The sequence below is a fragment of the Delphinapterus leucas genome, chromosome 16, assembly GCF_059928025.1.
Source record: "Delphinapterus leucas isolate spDelLeu-1000000601 "Yukka" chromosome 16, BTC_Dleu_Yukka2, whole genome shotgun sequence".
Classification (NCBI taxonomy): domain Eukaryota; kingdom Metazoa; phylum Chordata; class Mammalia; order Artiodactyla; family Monodontidae; genus Delphinapterus; species Delphinapterus leucas.
In genome coordinates this window covers 39164114-39181772 of record NC_143144.1, presented here as the reverse complement: position 1 = coordinate 39181772, position 17659 = coordinate 39164114, and the positions used below count along the sequence as shown (strand labels likewise).

Here is a 17659-nt window from a genome sequence, read left to right as displayed (position 1 = left end):
ATTAAGGTGGATATTAAAACTTAAAAAACAATGATTATAAATAAACATGCTGAATGAATGAACAAAGAACAACTACACCTTAATTCCTGGATTCATAAATTTTCAATATTAACTTAAATATCATAGAATTATCTAGGGATAACTACAATTCCTCCTCTATTAACCAAATAGCTATTAGTTTTGAAAGAATATTCACATTAAGCATGGAGCAATCTGCTTTGCTACAGCTGCACTGTCACTGGAATGACACCTTCGACCTACATTCTGCTCAACATGCAGTAGACTCATGTTCCTGGCCATGGCATGGTGGTCAACAATGATGGCTTGTCTATCATTGACACATGTTTCAGATTTCTCAACCAAACAAATATTTGTCACTGTTTGATCTTAACAAAAAAGTCAAAGGTCAAATCCTAGTTATGGGCTATTAATGATTAAGAGAGACAATGTGATCTTTATTTTTTTTGTTTGTTTATTTTTGTGATAGATCTTTAGATAACTATTTTGAAATAGACGTTTGAAAGAAACATTAACTCTTTCAGGTAAAAAAGAATGGGTCACATACTTAATCTTTGCATTAATTTAGCAGAGTAAAATAACTCATAAGCCAGTAATTAAACTGTCTCTGATTGCTACAGCTAAAGGATCTCACAATATCAAAAGGAAGATGTTATACTATTTTATTGAAACATCAATTCCATTCAATTCAATACATCATAAGCGATTAACTTATGCTTCAAAGAAAAATGCAATCATGTGTCATACTTTAAACATGAACATTCTATGGATGGCTAATAGTCCACACTTTTAAAACAACTGGAATAAAAACCTGGGGCACAGTAATTTATTAAACAGTAACACTGCGACTTGAAAGAGTTAATGCAACTCCCCTAACATCTGCCCTATAACCAGAGAGAAGTTTATTTATCAGAGTACTTTGGCTGAATAAAAATTGTAGAAGCGTCTCCAGAATTAAATTTTTAAACAACATTATCCAAAGAAGGTAAGATCTTCACTATAAAGGTAAAGTAGTATACCTGGGAATAAACAGAAGATTTTATTTTGCTACCATTAATTATAGAAGACTTTTTAGATCACTGAATTGCTTACAGGAGGTATAAAATTATAACAGAAGAAATCTGCAAAAGAATATTCAATCATGATCAATTATATTTCAAACGTAGTCTGATCTCCAGAGTCTCTTCATCTTAGGCTCATAAGCATTAATCATTTACCTAACTATAAATAGATTTAATGCTTTTTGGTGTATTTACCTTTTTTCCTTTGAAGTTGAGGGTACCAGGCTGCTCCAGGACCCCATAATACAAGCACATAATGTTGACCTTGGGCCTGTTCCACTGTTAACATAACTTTCCTTTGCTTCTGTCCTCTATAACTGTATAATGCCTCTGGAAAAGGAAAAGGAATATTTTAGTTGGCATTACTCTATTACATGTGATACTGTACTTCAGTGTCTAATGATATCTACTGATAACCAAATGGTACACTAAGATGGTCCTGTATCTTAATTTTTTTTAATTGAAGTACAGTTGATTTACAATATCGTGTTAGTTTCAGGTGTACAGCACGATTCAGAAGAATATACATATATATATATATATATACATATATATATTCATATATATATTCATATATATACATATATATATTCTCTTCCCTTATAAATTATTACAAAATATTGAGTATAGTTCCCTGTGCTATACAGTAGGTCCTTATTGTATCTTAATTTTTTTATAACCTAAAATTAAGGAGGAACCCAAAATGTTTACCTGTCAGTATAGTGATATCAACAACTCTTAGAACTGCATGGACTAATACGTCTGGCTGAAGCTGCTCCAATTCTACAAATTCTATACTGCTCATTTTCTGAAGCTGCCTCTGAGGAAGATCTCTGAGATAGGAATGTTTTGAAGACACATATGCCAGTAAGTCTTGAAGTACAATATCACTAACCATACTGGAATCTAAGAAAGAAAGAAAAAAAAAAGACCACATGTACAAAACATGGAAACATTATCCTGATAACATGATATCTTCTTAGAACTGTTTTTTATGTTGTAAAGTGTGATTAAATGTAAAACATGATTTCATTTCTATAAAACAAGTAGCTTATTCTTGAATCAGTTTAGATGACAAAATAGGCTTGATATTTTTAACCAATGGAAATGGAATTATTTACCATCTCCAGAAAACTTGCCCTGCTCCCTTACTTCTCTATTTTGTTAATACTATCATTTTTCCACCACTTAACCAAGACCAATATTTCAATTATTTTTTGATTTCTCCATTACCCTGTTGTATCCAACCAGTTCCCTAACTCCTGGAGTCTGATCTGATCACGTCTTCCTCAACTATCCCAGCCACTGCTATTCTTTTTTTTTTTTTTTTAACATCTTTATTGGGGTATAATTGCTTTACAATGGTGTGTTAGTTTCTGCCCCATAACAAAGTGAATCAGTTATACATATACATATGTTCCCATATGTCTTCCCTCTTGCGTCTCCCTCCCTCCCACCCTCCCTAACTGCTATTCTTCCTCAAGACTGTTAGCATTTCTCATCTGAAATACTCGGAGACTCCCCTAACTGGCTCTCCCAGAACATGCCTTATTCCTTCTCACTGCTAAGCCTCTGCCTTCACTATATTCACTGGCTATAATGCTGTCATCCTCCTCTCTCTGCATCCAACTACACAGAAAAACAACCACTATAGGCTCCCAGTGATGTCTCCGTCCCCTGAACTTAGTTTTTATCTCTAACTCTCATTTGGCATTTGTGCATGCGCAACTTTATATTTCTCTTGATTGTTAGATCGATTATTTAATGCTTAAGTCATTATGCTACTTAGATGTTTTTCTCTCCTGTCTCAAGTTTTTTCCTCATTTTTATATGTACTTTACATACAATAAAATACACATTTTAAATGTACAGATTGATGAGTTTTGCTGATTAAAATTTAATTTCCCTGAAGGAAAGGGAGGTATGTTTGAATAAATGACTGATTGTTGACGAAAAATAAGATCATAGCAAAAAACAGGAGTACTTTTTAAAAAGCAGAGTCTATTAACTGATTTCAATAGAAAAAAATAAATGATTCTTCTTTCCTTCTCCCAGTATCATTTTCATCCTAATGTATTTCTTGTGCCACACTAAAGCCTCATTATTCACTCACTCATCAGTAAACCATCCACTATGTGCCAGGCATTATACCAGGTGCTATGGACACAAAGACATGAACCCAAGGCTGAAGAAATTATCAACCTAGAGGTTGATAACCAACAATGGGCTTAGGGTATATGCAGTATATGCAAGCATTCCTAAGAGCACACCAAAAGAACTGCCCCGGGAAATTGGAAGAGGCTTTACTGAGGAAATATTTAGCAAGGTTTTGGAAAAATGCCTAATAAAAAAGGTTTCTAGGTAGTAACTGGGAAGGATAGTATATTTCCAGAGAAGGGACTGGTAATCCTTTATGTACCTTAGACGCTTTTGATATTCTGATAAAGCATAGAGACCCATTATCAGAATAATTTTTTTTTTTATGAATAGAGTTTATTTATTTATTTTTGGCTGCGTTGGGTCTTCGTTGCTGCTTGCGTGCTTTCTGTAGTTGTGGCGAGCGGGGGCTACTCTTCGTTGCGGTGCGCAGGCTTCTAATTGCGGTGGCTTCTCTTATTTTGGAGCACGGGCTCTAGGTGCGCAGGTTTCATTAGTTGTGGCTCATGGGCTCTAGAGAGCAGGCTCAGCAGTTGTGGCTCACGAGCTTAGTTGCTCCGTGGCATGTGGGATCTCCCCAGACTAGGGCTCGAACCTGTGTCCCCTGCAGTAGCAGGCGGATTCTTAACCACTGCGCCACGAGAGAAGTCCCCAGAATAATATTTTTATAACAGCTTTATTGGAATATAACTTACATACATAAAGTTCACCCTTTTAAAGTGTACAGTTCAGTGTTTTTTTTAGTATTTCACAAAGTTGTGTAACTATTACCATTATCTAATTTTAGAACATTTTTATTACAGAATAATATTTTTAAGTTCATGAAATGAAATAGGATAGTAAAACCAATTATATGGAAATACAGTAATCAAAATATTTTTAAAACTGGGGATAACCTATGAGCCTCATTAAAACATTAAATAACAAGATATAGCAGAGTATGCAGCAACTACTATAATTTCAAAGTATGCCAAAGTATCATGGGCATAAATGATATTCAAGTTATCTTCAACAGCTGTAATGTGATATGAAAATATATGTGTTTTCCACTGGTGACCAAGCCACAAGTATTGATAATATTACTGTGGATTGTCACCTTATTCATAATGGAAGGAAATGCTAATTTTCAATAAGCAATTAGTGAAAATAAAGATGTAATATCTTACTGTTACCAGAGATGGAGGTGGGGGGAGGGGGAACTGGATGAAGACAGTCAAAAGGTACAAAGTTCCAGTTATAAGATAAATAAGAACTAGGGGTGTAATGTACAACATGATAAATATAATGAACACCACTGTACATTATATATGAAAATGGTTAAGAGAGTAAATCCGAAGAGTTCTTATCACAAGGAAAAAGAATATCTATTTCTTTAATTTTGTATCTATATGAGATGACAGATATTCACTAAACTTACTGTGATAATCATTTCATGATGTACGTAAGTCAAACCATTATACTGTATGCCTTAAACTTATACAGTGCTGTATGTCAATTATATCTCAATAAAACTGGAAGGGAAAAAAAGATGTAATGTCTTCCCATCCAAGTTTATGGACGCTTTAATGTAGAGGAATCAATTTTCATAGATGAAAGAGTAGGAAGAACTTTTAGAAGGCTAGTGACCATCCAGCAGATGAAAGGGCTAGAAACCAGGCAAGACTGCTTGAAGGGGAAAACGGTGATAGATTTGTGAACTAGTTCTGAGGTAGAATCCAAGAAGCAATTAGATGTGGAGGGTAAAGAAAAGACTGCAGAGAAGACATCAAGATTTCTGGCACAGCTGAGTGGATGGATAAAAACAAATGTTTTAAAGCTTTTAGAATCTGAAAAATGAAATCTATTCTAATTAAGGTTACTCAATTCCTAAATGAATTTTATAAAATAATGGTGATAGCATAACAAAGATAATGAGCATAAGAGAAAAGAACAGGCAGTATGAAAGATGAATGAGAAAAAGGGGAAGAGTGGGGATAAGGAGACCAATTAGGTTACAGCAAAACCCAACTCTAGATATCTCCTTCCACAGCTCCAGCTTATTCACCAGGCCTCCTGATTCCTCCTGCACAATATTTCCAGCACATTTGGAATCAGAAAAACTGGGTTCAATTCTGACTTTGTCAATAATGACTCCTCTGAACTTGTACTTAACATCTCTGGGCTTTATTCTTTATCTACAATAAGAGCTTTTTTTGGGGAAAATAGATTGCTAATATCAAATTATTTACTTATTCTTACTTCATAAAAATTTGTACAGAAACATCTGATTACTTAGATTTCAAATAAAATAGTCTACTTCATGAAAACATTGTGTTAAAACTTAGATTTATATACTTAATTTAATAATATTTAAGATAAATTTATATCCTGTCACATTATCAGGACTAGGTTTGTAAAATTTATAACACCTTACTGTAATGAGGAAAGAACAAGAGCACAATACACATATGGATCAGAAGTAAGAATGCTCTCATGAGTTGTAACAACTTGCAAAAACAAAAATGCTCTTAACTAAACTAACCAAATTGACTTATTCTTTCAGAAGAAAAACAATTGCAATATTATCAAAGTATCAACTGTTAACTATTTCCCTAAATCAAACAAAAAAAGCCTTAGAACATACTTTATTTAGGTACTAACTTGTGTAACCTGTGAAAAACAAGGCAATATAAATTCCTATGTAAGTATAAAAACAAATTTGAAGTAACCTCTAAAGGTTATTTAATTAGCTCAAGGTTTTTCACATTGTTCTACAAAACCTGAAGCTCCCCAGGTTCCATGGGATATTCTCCATCCAGAATTAGATCCTAAGATTTTTATGAAATTACTGAACTAGAGCAATCTTACTTGAATCTATATCAAATCTTACTTGAACTATATCTGGTTCTTAAAACCAGAACTATCTACAACATCTGTCCCTCAAATCCCTTGCAAAATATTTACATACCATGTTATTTTCATTATTGTAAAACATTCTTTACCCTTCCATTGTATTAACATCTATAAAACATTTATAAAAAGCCATTTAGCTCCTTGGAAATATGCTTTCGAAGATGTAGCAACTTCGAATGCTCATAATAAAAGATTAAACTTTAATCTTTTTTTTCTAAACTTTAATCCTTTAAAGAAATCCCAAAATTAAAAATTGGCTGACTTCAACTGGCCAAAACCATACCGCTTTTAATTACTATAGGTTCACACTAAATCCTGATATCTAAGAGGGCAAATTATTCCTGCTTTTCGTTTTCAAAAATGCCCAGGCTAAAAAATATATATATATAAATATAAATAAATAAATGCCCAGGCTGCTTTTGACCATGTACTCTTTTACCTATCAGAATAATCTTATCAAATTTCATGAAAATCTTATTGGGATTTTGATTGGATTTTTACTGACTTTCAGAATAATCCTATCAAATTTCATGAAAATCTTATTGGGATTTTGATTGGATTTTTACTAAATTTATAGATCAACTTGGAGAGAACCGAAATCTTTACAATGTTAAACCTTTCAGTGAACAAAGTATGTGTATTTACTTCTTTAATTTCTCTTAATTTTTAATTTTTTCATTTAACAACAAAATTGTTAAATTTCTTACTAGATATTTAGTACCACATGATAATATTGTAAATGGTGCCTTCTCTTTATTTATGTTACTAGTTGTTAGTCACTCCACTCTAGAAATGCAAATGACTTTTGTATATTAACCTTATACCTGGCCACCTTGCTAAACTTTCCTATTATTTCTAATAATTTGCTTGTAGTTTTTTTTTTGTGTGTGTGTGGTACGCGGGCCTCTCACTGTTGTGGCCTCTCCCGTTGCGGAGCACAGGCTCCGGACGCGCAGGTTCAGTGGCCATGGCTCACGGACCCAGCCGCTCCGCGGCATGTGGGATCTTCCCGGACCGGGGCACGAACCTGTGTCCCCTACAGAGTCCGGCAGGCGGACTCTCAACCACTGTGCCACCAGGGAAGCCCCTGCTTGTAGTTTTAAGAGGGGAAAGATCCTTTGTAAATCTATAAATAAAAATTATAATAATCCATCACATCATCTATAAATAATGAGTTTTATTTCTTCTTTTCCAATCTTTTTGGAAATTTCTCTTTCCATGTTTTCTCACACTGGTTAGTATCTCCAATAATATGCTGAATAAAAGTAGTAACAGCAGCATCCTAGTCTCATTCCTAATTTTTTTAAGGAATGTTTCTAATATTTCTCCAATTAAGATAACTGCTCTGGATTTTTTAAAGATACTCCTTATGAATTTAAAATAAATTTCCTTCTATTCCCAATGAATAGGGGTTGAATTTTATTTTCAAAAGCTTTTTTGTACCTTTGAGATGAACATATATGGTTTTTTTTAACTTCTTTTTTTGAACTAATATTAGACTTACAAAAAAGTTGCAAAAATAGTGGAGCTCTCTTATATTCCTTATCCTATGTCCTCTAATGTGAAGATCTTCATAAGTACAGAATAATTATGAACAGGAAATTAATACTGCTTAAATATTATTAACTATAAATCTTACTCAAATTTTACCAATTTCCCCACTAATATCCTTCTATGTAGCATCTTATCCAGGATTCTACATTACATTGTTATTTCTCTTTAGTCTCCTCCAGTCTGCAGTAGTTATCAGTCTTTTTTTTAAAATATTTATTTATTTATTTGGTTGCGTGGGGTCTTAATTGCAGCAGGCGGGCTCCTTAGTTGTGGCTCGTGGGCTCCTTAGTTGCACACGTGGGCTCCTTAGTTGTGGCATGCGAAGTCTTAGTTGCGGCACGCATGTGGGATCTAATTCCCCGACCAGGGATCGAACCCAGGCCCCCTGCATTGAGAGCACAGAGTCTTATCCACTGCGCCACTGGGGAAGTCCCCAGTGTTTCTTGTCATTCATGACCTCGACACTTCTGAAGAGTATTGATCAATTACTTTGTAGAATGTCCCTCCATTTGGGTTTCTCCAATGTTTTCTCATGACTGAAATGAGGTTATGTATTTTTGGCAAGAATACCACAAAAATTATGCTGTCTCCCTTTCAATGCAACATAAGCAAGGAATTCATGATATCCTTAATACTGATATTTACCTTAATCACCCAGTTAAGTTGGTGTCTGCCTTGTAAGTTGGTTTTCTCCTTGTAAGCTGATAACTACCTTGGGGAGACATTTTGAGACTATGCAATGTTATTTCTCCCCAAACTTCCATCTACTAATTTTAGCATCAGTGGATCCTTGTTTACAATATTTATTACTGAAGTGGTTACCTAATGGTAATTCTGTTTACCTTTTTCTTCTCACATTTATTCATTGGAATTCCAATTTATTCATTGGAATTGTGAAGAAGAGCTCTTATTTATTTGTTTACTTAATTTATTTTGTAAGTCAGTCAGTCAGTTGAATGTTTATTTCAGTATGAACCCATAAATATCTTATACTATGGGCTATAATCCAATACTATCTTTTCTTTTTTTCCTTAAATTGTTACAGTTTTTGCCAGTAGGTACTCCTTCATGTTGACTCTTGTGTTCTCTCAAAACAACCCTTTTCTGACAACACCAGATGTTCCAGGCTCTTGTATTTTCGCTGTCCCAGTCCTGTAATCAACCACTTCTAGCAGTGCTGGTTCCTTTTACAGACCAAGATCTGGGCACTAGGTATGATCATTCGTACAGAGGTGTCACTACTTCTGTGTCCTCTCAGCAGACAGAACTAGGAAATATATGTACTAAGCATAGCAGCCCACCTATACACATATATCTATATTTCTGTATCCCTTTATCTGTGTGCTTATCTATCTATATATTGAAAACCATGAGCTTATACTAGTATTTCTAGCTCTAATCCAAAAGGTTCCTTTTAACCTTCCCTCTTTTTTTTTTTTTTTTTTTTTTTGCAGTACGCGGGCCTCTCACTGTTGTGGCCTCTCCCGTTGCGGAGCACAGGCTCCGGACGCGCAGGCTCAGCGGCCATGGCTCACGGGCCCAGCCGCTCCGCAGCATGTGGGATCTTCCCGGACCGGGGCATGAACCCGTGTCCCCTGCATCGGCAGGCGGACTCCCAACCACTGCGCCACCAGGGAAGACCCCCTTCCCTCTTTTTTAAATATAACTTCTCTCTTTAACAGTGAGAAACCCAATTCTCATTATCTACAATTTATTTACTTACTTGTTCAATTTTAGTACATATACAGAGTTGTTGCTAATCCATTCCTCTTTGAGAAACACTTTTACTAACTGGATTACAGCATTTATGTACGTTTTTTTCCTTAGCCTTACAGAATCCAGTCAATACACTGTTTTCCAGTTTCTTAAGTTTGTTCTTCCCCCCCCCCCTTCTGTGTAGTTATTTTATTCATCTGTAATACTGTTAGGCTCATTTGTCAATGTTCATTCCATTTTGGGTTCCCCCTCCACCAGATTCTAATTGGTTTTAATCATTTATTTTCGGGGGTATATGAAACATCATTGTGGTTCTGTGAGACAGAGCCACACAAAAAGACATACTCAAAGAAGTGTCGCTCCCTCCTCATCAATGTTACCCTATTTCCATTCCCTCTTTCATCTCCCTCATCGATACTATCCTATTTCCATTCCCTCTTTCTTTCTACCCCTTTCCCAACCTTTCCCAAGATTGCAGGTATCCAATCTTGTTATTTCTGGTTTATCCTTTCTGCATTTTTTTTGCACAAATGAGGAATTACATGTATATTTTCTTATTCCTCCCTTCTTTCTTAGATGAAGGATAGCATACTACATACACTTTGGGGGGCTTTTTATTTTTCACATAACAATATGTTGTGGAAATCACTTCATATCACTTCATAGACTCTTTCATTTTCTTTTTACATCTGCATAGTATTCCACTATGTGACTGTACCATAATTTAATCAACCATTCTATGTATGAGCATTTCAATTTTTTCAATGTCTCATAATTATAAACAATACTGCAAACAATAACCTTGTTCTGATGTATTTTCATATTTTTGTATTGATAGTTGTATCTTCAGGATGGATTCCTAAAAGTAAGCTTGTTGGGTTGAAAGCCACGTACACACGTAATTCTGTTAGGTATCACCAAATATCCCTCCAGAAGGGTTGTGGCAATTTACCTTCCCACCAGCGATGTGTAAAAGAGGCTTCTCCCCCACAGCCTCATCAACGGAATGTGTTGTCCTAGTTTTTAATTTTTGCCAATCTGATAGGCGAACAATGACATCTGTGTTGTTTTAACTTGAATTTCTTGCGTCTACTTCCCAGTTTTCCATCAGGTCCGCTGTCGCTCAATTTTTAAGGGTTCTCCACATATTAGGAATACTACCCTTTTGTCTTAGATGTATGTTGCAAATATTCCCTCCAAGTATGCCAGCTGTGTTTTGACTTTATGTTGTTTTTAGTCATTCAAATTTTTATTTCTCCATAGGAAAATGTATTAGTCTTATATTTTACTGCCTCTGGATTCTGAGTAATAGTAAGAAAGACTTTCCCTACACCAGGTTTAGAGGGGAATTCATCTATGTTTCCTTCTAGTAGTTATATGGTTTTATTTTTTACATTTAGATTTTTTTTTGTAATTTATCTTTTTTTTAACATCTTTATTGGAGTATAATTGCTTTACAATGTTGTGTTAGTTTCTGCTGTATAACAAAGTGAATCAGCTACACATATACATATACTCCCATATCTCCTCCCTCTTGCATCTCCCTCCCACCCTCCCTATCCCACCCCTCTAGGTGGTCACAAAGCACCGAGCTGATCCCCCTGTGTTATGCGGCTGCTTCCCACTAGCTATCTATTTTACATTTGGTAGTGTATATATGTCAATGCTACTCTCTCACTTCATCCCAGCTTACCCTTCCCCTCCCCATGTCTTCAAGTCCATCCTCTACATCTGCATCTTTATTCCTGTCCTGCCCCTAGGTTCATCAGAACCATCTGTTTTAGATTCCATATGTATGTTAGCATTCAGTATTTGTTTTTCTTTTTCTGACTTACTTCACTCTGTATGACAGACTCTAGGTCCATCCACCTCATTACAAACAACTCAATTTCGTTTTTTTTATGGCTGAGTAATATTCCATTGTATATATGTGCCACATCTTCTTTATCCATTCATCTGTTGATGGATACTTAGGTAGCTTCCATGTCCTGGCTATTGTAAATAGTGCTGCAATGAACATTGTGGTACATGACTCTTTTTGAATTATCATTTTCTCTGGGTATATGCCCAGTAGTGGGATTGCTGGGTCGTATGGTAGTTCTAGTTTTAGTTTTTTAAGGAACCTCCATACTGCTCTCCATAGTGGCTGTATCAACCTACATTCCCACCAACAGTGCAAGAGGATTCCCCTTTCTCTACACCCACTCCAGCATTTATTGTCTGTAGATTTTTTGATGATGGCCATTCTGACTAGTATGTGATACTTCATTGTAGTTTTAATTTGCATTTCTCTAATGATTAGTGATGTTGAGCATCCTTTCATGTTTGTTGGCATTCTGTATATCTTCTTTGGAGAAATGTCTGTTTAGGTCTTCTGCCCATTTTTGGATTAGGTTGTTTGTTGTTTTGATATTGAGCTGCATGAGCTGCCTGTATATTTTGGAGATTAATCCTTTGTCAGTTGCTTCACTGGCAAATATTTTCTCCCATTCTGAGGGTTGTCTTTTTATCTTGTTTATGGTTTCCTTTGCTGTGCAAAAGCTTTTAAGTTTTATTAGGTCCTATTTCTTTATTTTTGTTTTTATTTCCATTTCTCTAGGAGGTGGGTCAAAAAGGATCTTGCTGTGATTTATGTCACAGAGTGTTCTGCCTATGTTTTCCTCTAAGAGTTTTATAATGTCTGGCCTTACATTTAGGTCTTCAACCCATTTTGAGTTTTTTTTTTTTTTTTTGCAGTACGCCTCTCACTGTTGTGGCCTCTCCCGTTGAGGAGCACAGGCTCCGGACGCGCAGGCCCAGCGGCCATGGCTCACGGGCCCAGCCACTCTGCGGCATGTGGGATCTTCCCGGACGGGGGCACGAACCCGTGTCCCCTGCATCGGCAGGTGGACTCTCAACCACTGCGCCACCAGGGAAGCCCCATTTTGAGTTTATTTTTGTGTATGGTGTTAGGAAATGTTCTAATTTCATTCTTTTACATGTAGCTGTCCAGTTTTCCCAGCACCACTTATTGAAGAGGCTGTCTTTTCTCCATTGGATATTCTTGCCTCCTTTATCAAAGATAAGGTGACCATATGTGCATGAGTTTATCTCTGGGCCTTCTATCCTGTTCCATTGATCTATATTTCTGTTTTTGTGCCAGTACCATGCTATCTTGATTACTGTAGCTTTGTAGTATAGTCTTAAGTCAGGGAGCCTGATTCCTCCAGCTCTGTTTTTCTTTCTCAAGATTGCTTTGGGACTTCCCTGGTGGCACAGTGGTTAAGAATCCGCCTGCCAACGCAGGGGACATGGGTTTGAGCCCTGGTCCGGGAAGATCCCACATGCCACGGAGCAACTAAGCCCATGTGCCACATCTACTGAGCCTGCGCTCTAGAGCCCACGAGCCACAACTACTGAAGCCTGTGCACCTAGAGCCCGTGCTCCTCAACAAGAGAAACCACCGCAATGAGAAGCCTGGGCACCACAATAAAGAGCAGCCTCTGCTCACCGCAACTAGAGAAAGCCCGTGCACAGCAACGAAGACCCAACACAGCCAAAAAAAAAAAAGATTGCTTTGGCTATTAGGGGACTTTTGTGTTTCCATATAATTTGTGAAATTTTTTGTTCTAGTTCTGTGAAAAATGCCATTGGTAGTTTGATAGGGTTTGCACTGAATCTGTAGATTGCTTTGGGTAGTATAGTCATTTTCACAATATTGATTCTTCCAATCCAAGGACATGGTATATCTCTCCATCTGTTTATATTTAGATTCTTAATCCATTTGGAGTTTATTCTTCTATTTGCTGTGAGAATTTGTTACCTGAAAACTCAGTTCACCTTTTCGTGGGTGTCAAGTCAAAACACACTACCAAGTCAAAGACTGGGAGAAGGCAGGATTTATAACTTGCAGCAAGTAAGGAGAACCCTGGTGATCATTCCCAAATCAGTGTCTCCCTGAACAGCAAAATTGCATAAGTTTTAAGCTAAGAGTACCTGCATATTCATGAAGGGGTTTGGGCTGGTGTACACATATTCATGAAGGGACTTGGACGGTTGGCAGAGTCCAAGCTGGAAAAGGTCAATATCATCATCCCTTAGGTTCCAGTTGATCTGGTGGTTCAGCAATTCAGGCTAATCTCTCTACCTTTGAAACAGAACTGGGAATCTTTACAATGGATATTTTATCTTTGTTATTGTTACTTCTCTTCCCTGATAACAGTCATTGGTTTCTGCATTCCTTTGTTCCCTTAAGATAATTAATTACTGAGACCTGTTCAAGGATAAGCATTATGGCCATGCTTAAACCACAAAATGGCTTAGGCCAAAAATGGCTTCTCTTGTGTCAAGAAAGCCATGCCTGGTTCTCTTTCTCTGGGGACTCCCTTACCCTATCTGGTTCCAAAATGGATATAATCTTATCTTTTTCTAAATGGCTACCCAGTTACCTCATTACCATTTATTAAAAAGCTAACCATTACCTCAGTGGTTTCAGATACCATCTTTGTCATATACTAAATTATACATATGTGGTCTAATTCTGGTCTTCCTATTCTGTTCCACTGATCTAGTTGCCTATTCATGCACCAGTATCACACTGCTTTAATTATGGGGGCTTTAGAGTATGTTTCAATGCCTGATAAGCCTAGTCTCTCATAGTTTTTCTTTTTCCTAGCTTTCCTAGTTTTTCTGTTTTCCTAGCTATTCTTGCATGTTTGTTTTTCCATATGAATGTTAGTATCAAGTTGTATATGCCATAACATAGCATGTTGGTATTTTTATTGAGACTGCATTGAATTTATAAATTATCTTAAGGAGAATTGGTATCATTATAATGTTGAGTCATCCCATCCAAGAATAGGGAATGTTGTCTTTCCATTGGTTCATGTCTTCATTTTTTTCTAGTGTATTTAAAATTTTTCTTCATATAGGTGTTGCACATTTCTTGTTTAATTTATTCTGAAGTATCTTCTTTATTACTATTGTAAATGAGTATTTTCCTACCATTATGCCCTCTGTTTGGTGTTTGTGTATACAACGTTACTGATTTTTTTTTTTTTTTTTTTTTTTTGCGGTACACGGGCCTCTCCCGTCGCGGAGTACAGGCTCCGGACGCGCAGGCTCAGCGGCCATGGCTCATGGGCCCAGCCGCTCCGCAGCATGTGGGACCTTCCTGGACCGGGGCACAAACCCGTGTCCCCTCCATCGGCAGGCGGACTCTCAACCACTGCGCCACCAGGGAAGCCCTACTGATTTTTTTTTAACAGTACTTTTTGTATTGTTACACCACTGAATTCTTTTATTGTTTGAACTGATTTTATCTTTGAGTCCCTGGAGTTTTCCAGATATGTTATCAAAGCATTTTTACATAGAGATAGTTTTTATTCTTCTTCACCCATTCAAATGTCTCTTCTTGTCTAATTGCATTGGTTAATAAGTCTATATATAATGGTGAAGAATAGCAGAGATAGTGAACATTCTTATCTTATTACTGATTTTAGTGGAAATGCCTCTAGTGTTTCTCCATTAAAGATTAGGCATTAGGGCTAAGCATATCTATATTATTGATACAGTATCAACTGTATTGTAACTGTAGCACTGTACTGAGACTGTACTTATTGATAGAAGGAGAAAGTATCCCTCAATTTTTACTTCCTGGAGTGCTTTTTATGATAAATTGATGTTGAATATTTTCAAAGGATTTCTCAACATCTATGGAGATAGTCATATAAGTTTTTCCTTAGATTTATTAATATGAAATATGATACTCATGTATCTTCTAATACTGAACAAATCTTCCATTTCTGGAATAAATCTCACTTGGTCATTATTTTCTTAATGTGGTGTTAGATTTTGTTTACTAAAATTCTGTTTAAACTTTTTGTACCAATAATCATGTATAATACTGGTTTGTATTTTTATTTGTAATGTCTTTATTTGGTTTAGGTGTCAGTGTTATATTTGCTTTATAAAAGGAATTAGGAATTTTCCTTCTTCAATACTCTGGAACATGGACTTCCCTGGTGGTGCAGTGGTTAAGAATCTGCCTGCCAATGCAGGAGACACAGGTTGGAGCCCTGGTCGAGAAGATCCCACATGCAGCAGAGCAACTAAGCCCATGAGCCACAACTACTTAGCCCGCATGCCACAACTACTGAAGCCCACACGCCTAGAGCCTGTGCAACAAAAGAAGCCACTGCAATGAGAAGCCCATGCAGTGCAACAAACAGTAGCCCCTGCTCGTCCCAACTAGAGAAAGGCCCACACACAGCAACAAAGACCCAACACAGCCAAAAATAAATTAATTAATTTAAAAAAATACTCTGAAATAACTTTAACACCATTGGAATTATCTGATCTTTGAAGGTTTGGTAGAATTTCCTATGAAACTATCTGGGCCCGGCACTTTTTTGTATGGTAGCTCCTTAATTCTTTTTTTTTTTTTTTTTTGGCTGCACCTCACCGCTTGTGGGGTCTTAGTTCCCAGACCAGGGATCCAACTGGGGCCTCCAGCAGTGGAAGCACAGAGTCCTAACCACTGGAAGGCCAGGGAATTCCCTGTATTTCTTCTATAGAAACTGGTCAGTTTAAGCTTTCTATCTCTAACGGGATCAATTTTGGCAATCTGTATTTCCCTAGAAAATTATATATCTAGCTTTTTCAAATTTATTTGCATTAAGTTCTGTAAAATACCCTTTTATTTTTTTAACATATTATTATTTTTGACTGCCTTGGGTCTTCATTGCTGCGTGCGGGCTTTCTCTAGTTGCAGTGAGCGCAGGCTCTTCGTTGCAGTGCATGGGCTTATCATTGTTGTGGCTTCTCTTATTGCAGAGCACGGGCTCTAGGCGCGTGGGCTCAGTAGTTGCAGCACGCAGGCCCTAGAGTGCACGGGCTTCAGTAGTTGTGGCCCACAGGCTCAGTAGCTCCAAGGCATGTGGGATCTTCCCGGACTAGGGATCGAACCTGTGCCCCCTGCATTGACAGGCAGATTCTTAACCACTGTGCCACTAGGGAAGTTCCCTTTTATTGGTTTTTAATTTCTGTTTCAATGGTTATTTTCTCCTTGTCATTTATTCTGTATCTTTGTGCTTTCTCCCTTTTTTCTTTTCGTTTTCTTTTTCTTTTCTTTCTTTTTAACTTTATTGTATTACAGTTGATTTATAATGTTTTGTTAGTTTCAGGTGTACAATGAAGTGATTCAGTTTACATATACATATATTCATTCTTTTTCAGACTCTTTTCTCATATAGGTTATTACAGAACATCGAGTAGAGCTCCCTGTGTTATACAGCAGGTCCTTGCTGGTATCTACCTTATATATAGTTATGTGTGTATGTTAATCCCAAGCTCCTGATTTATCCCTCCTCGCCATGTTTCCCCTTTGGTAACCATAAGTTTGTTTTCCATATCTGTAAGTTTGTTTCTGTTTTGTAAATTAGTTCACTTGTATCATTTTTTTAAAAAATTAGACTCCACATATGAGTGCTCTGACTTACTTCACTTAATATGATAATTTCTAGGTCCATCCATGTTGCTGCAAATGGCATTATTTCATTCTTTTTTATGGCTGAGTAATATTCCATTGTATACACATACACCTTCTTTATTCATTCCTCTGTCAGTGGACATTTAGGTTGCTTTCATGTCTTAGTTATTGTAAATAGTGCTGCAATGAACATTGGGGTGCATGTCTCCCTTTTTTCTTGATCAAATTAACTAGTTGGTTCATCTTTTTTTGAAACACGAAAATTATCATTTTTAAATTCTTATTCTTATTAATTTATTATTTCATTTCTGTTTCTCTGCTTTACTTTGTTGTTCTTTTGCTAGTTTTCTGAGTTTGGAATTTAATTCATTTATTTTTATTGATAAAAAGAGTTTAGCTAACAAATTTTTCTTTGATAACTCCCTTAAATGCATCCCAGAGATTCTGACATGCAGTGTTTTCACTGTCATTATTTTTTTTTAATTCTATAATATCAGTTTGTATTTCCTTTTTCACCCAGGATTTTTTTAATAGGTTTAAAATTTCCAGATATAGGACATGCTGTTGTTGTTGTTAATAAATTCTAGTTTTATACCATTTGATCAGCATGTTTGTAATAATTCCACTTTATAGAAGTTACTGACATTTTCTTTATGACCTAATAGGATCAATTTTCCTGACTGTGTTGTGGACACATGACAAAAATGCATATTTCTATCATTAGAATGTAGAGTTCAATTTATATCCATAGGATCTATCCTATTCATCGGATCAACACTGTTCACTATGTTAT

At 36.3% G+C, this 17659-nt stretch overlaps 1 protein-coding gene across 5 annotated transcripts in view; it reads right to left on the bottom strand.

The window, feature by feature from the left end:
* The window catches only part of SHLD2 (shieldin complex subunit 2), a 135252-nt gene that overhangs the window by 57283 nt on the left and 60310 nt on the right, over positions 1 to 17659 (bottom strand). For all 5 annotated transcript variants that reach the window (XR_016388094.1, XM_022562454.3, XM_022562449.3 and 2 more), the window contains exons 5-6: positions 1791 to 1985; positions 1275 to 1409 (exon numbers count right to left, since the gene is read on the bottom strand). Coding sequence is in view for 4 of the 5 variants with exons in the window: in XM_022562454.3 (XP_022418162.1) it covers positions 1275 to 1409; positions 1791 to 1985 (330 nt within the window). In the remaining variant the exon portion in view is untranslated. The remainder of the gene's footprint in view (positions 1 to 1274; positions 1410 to 1790; positions 1986 to 17659) is intronic.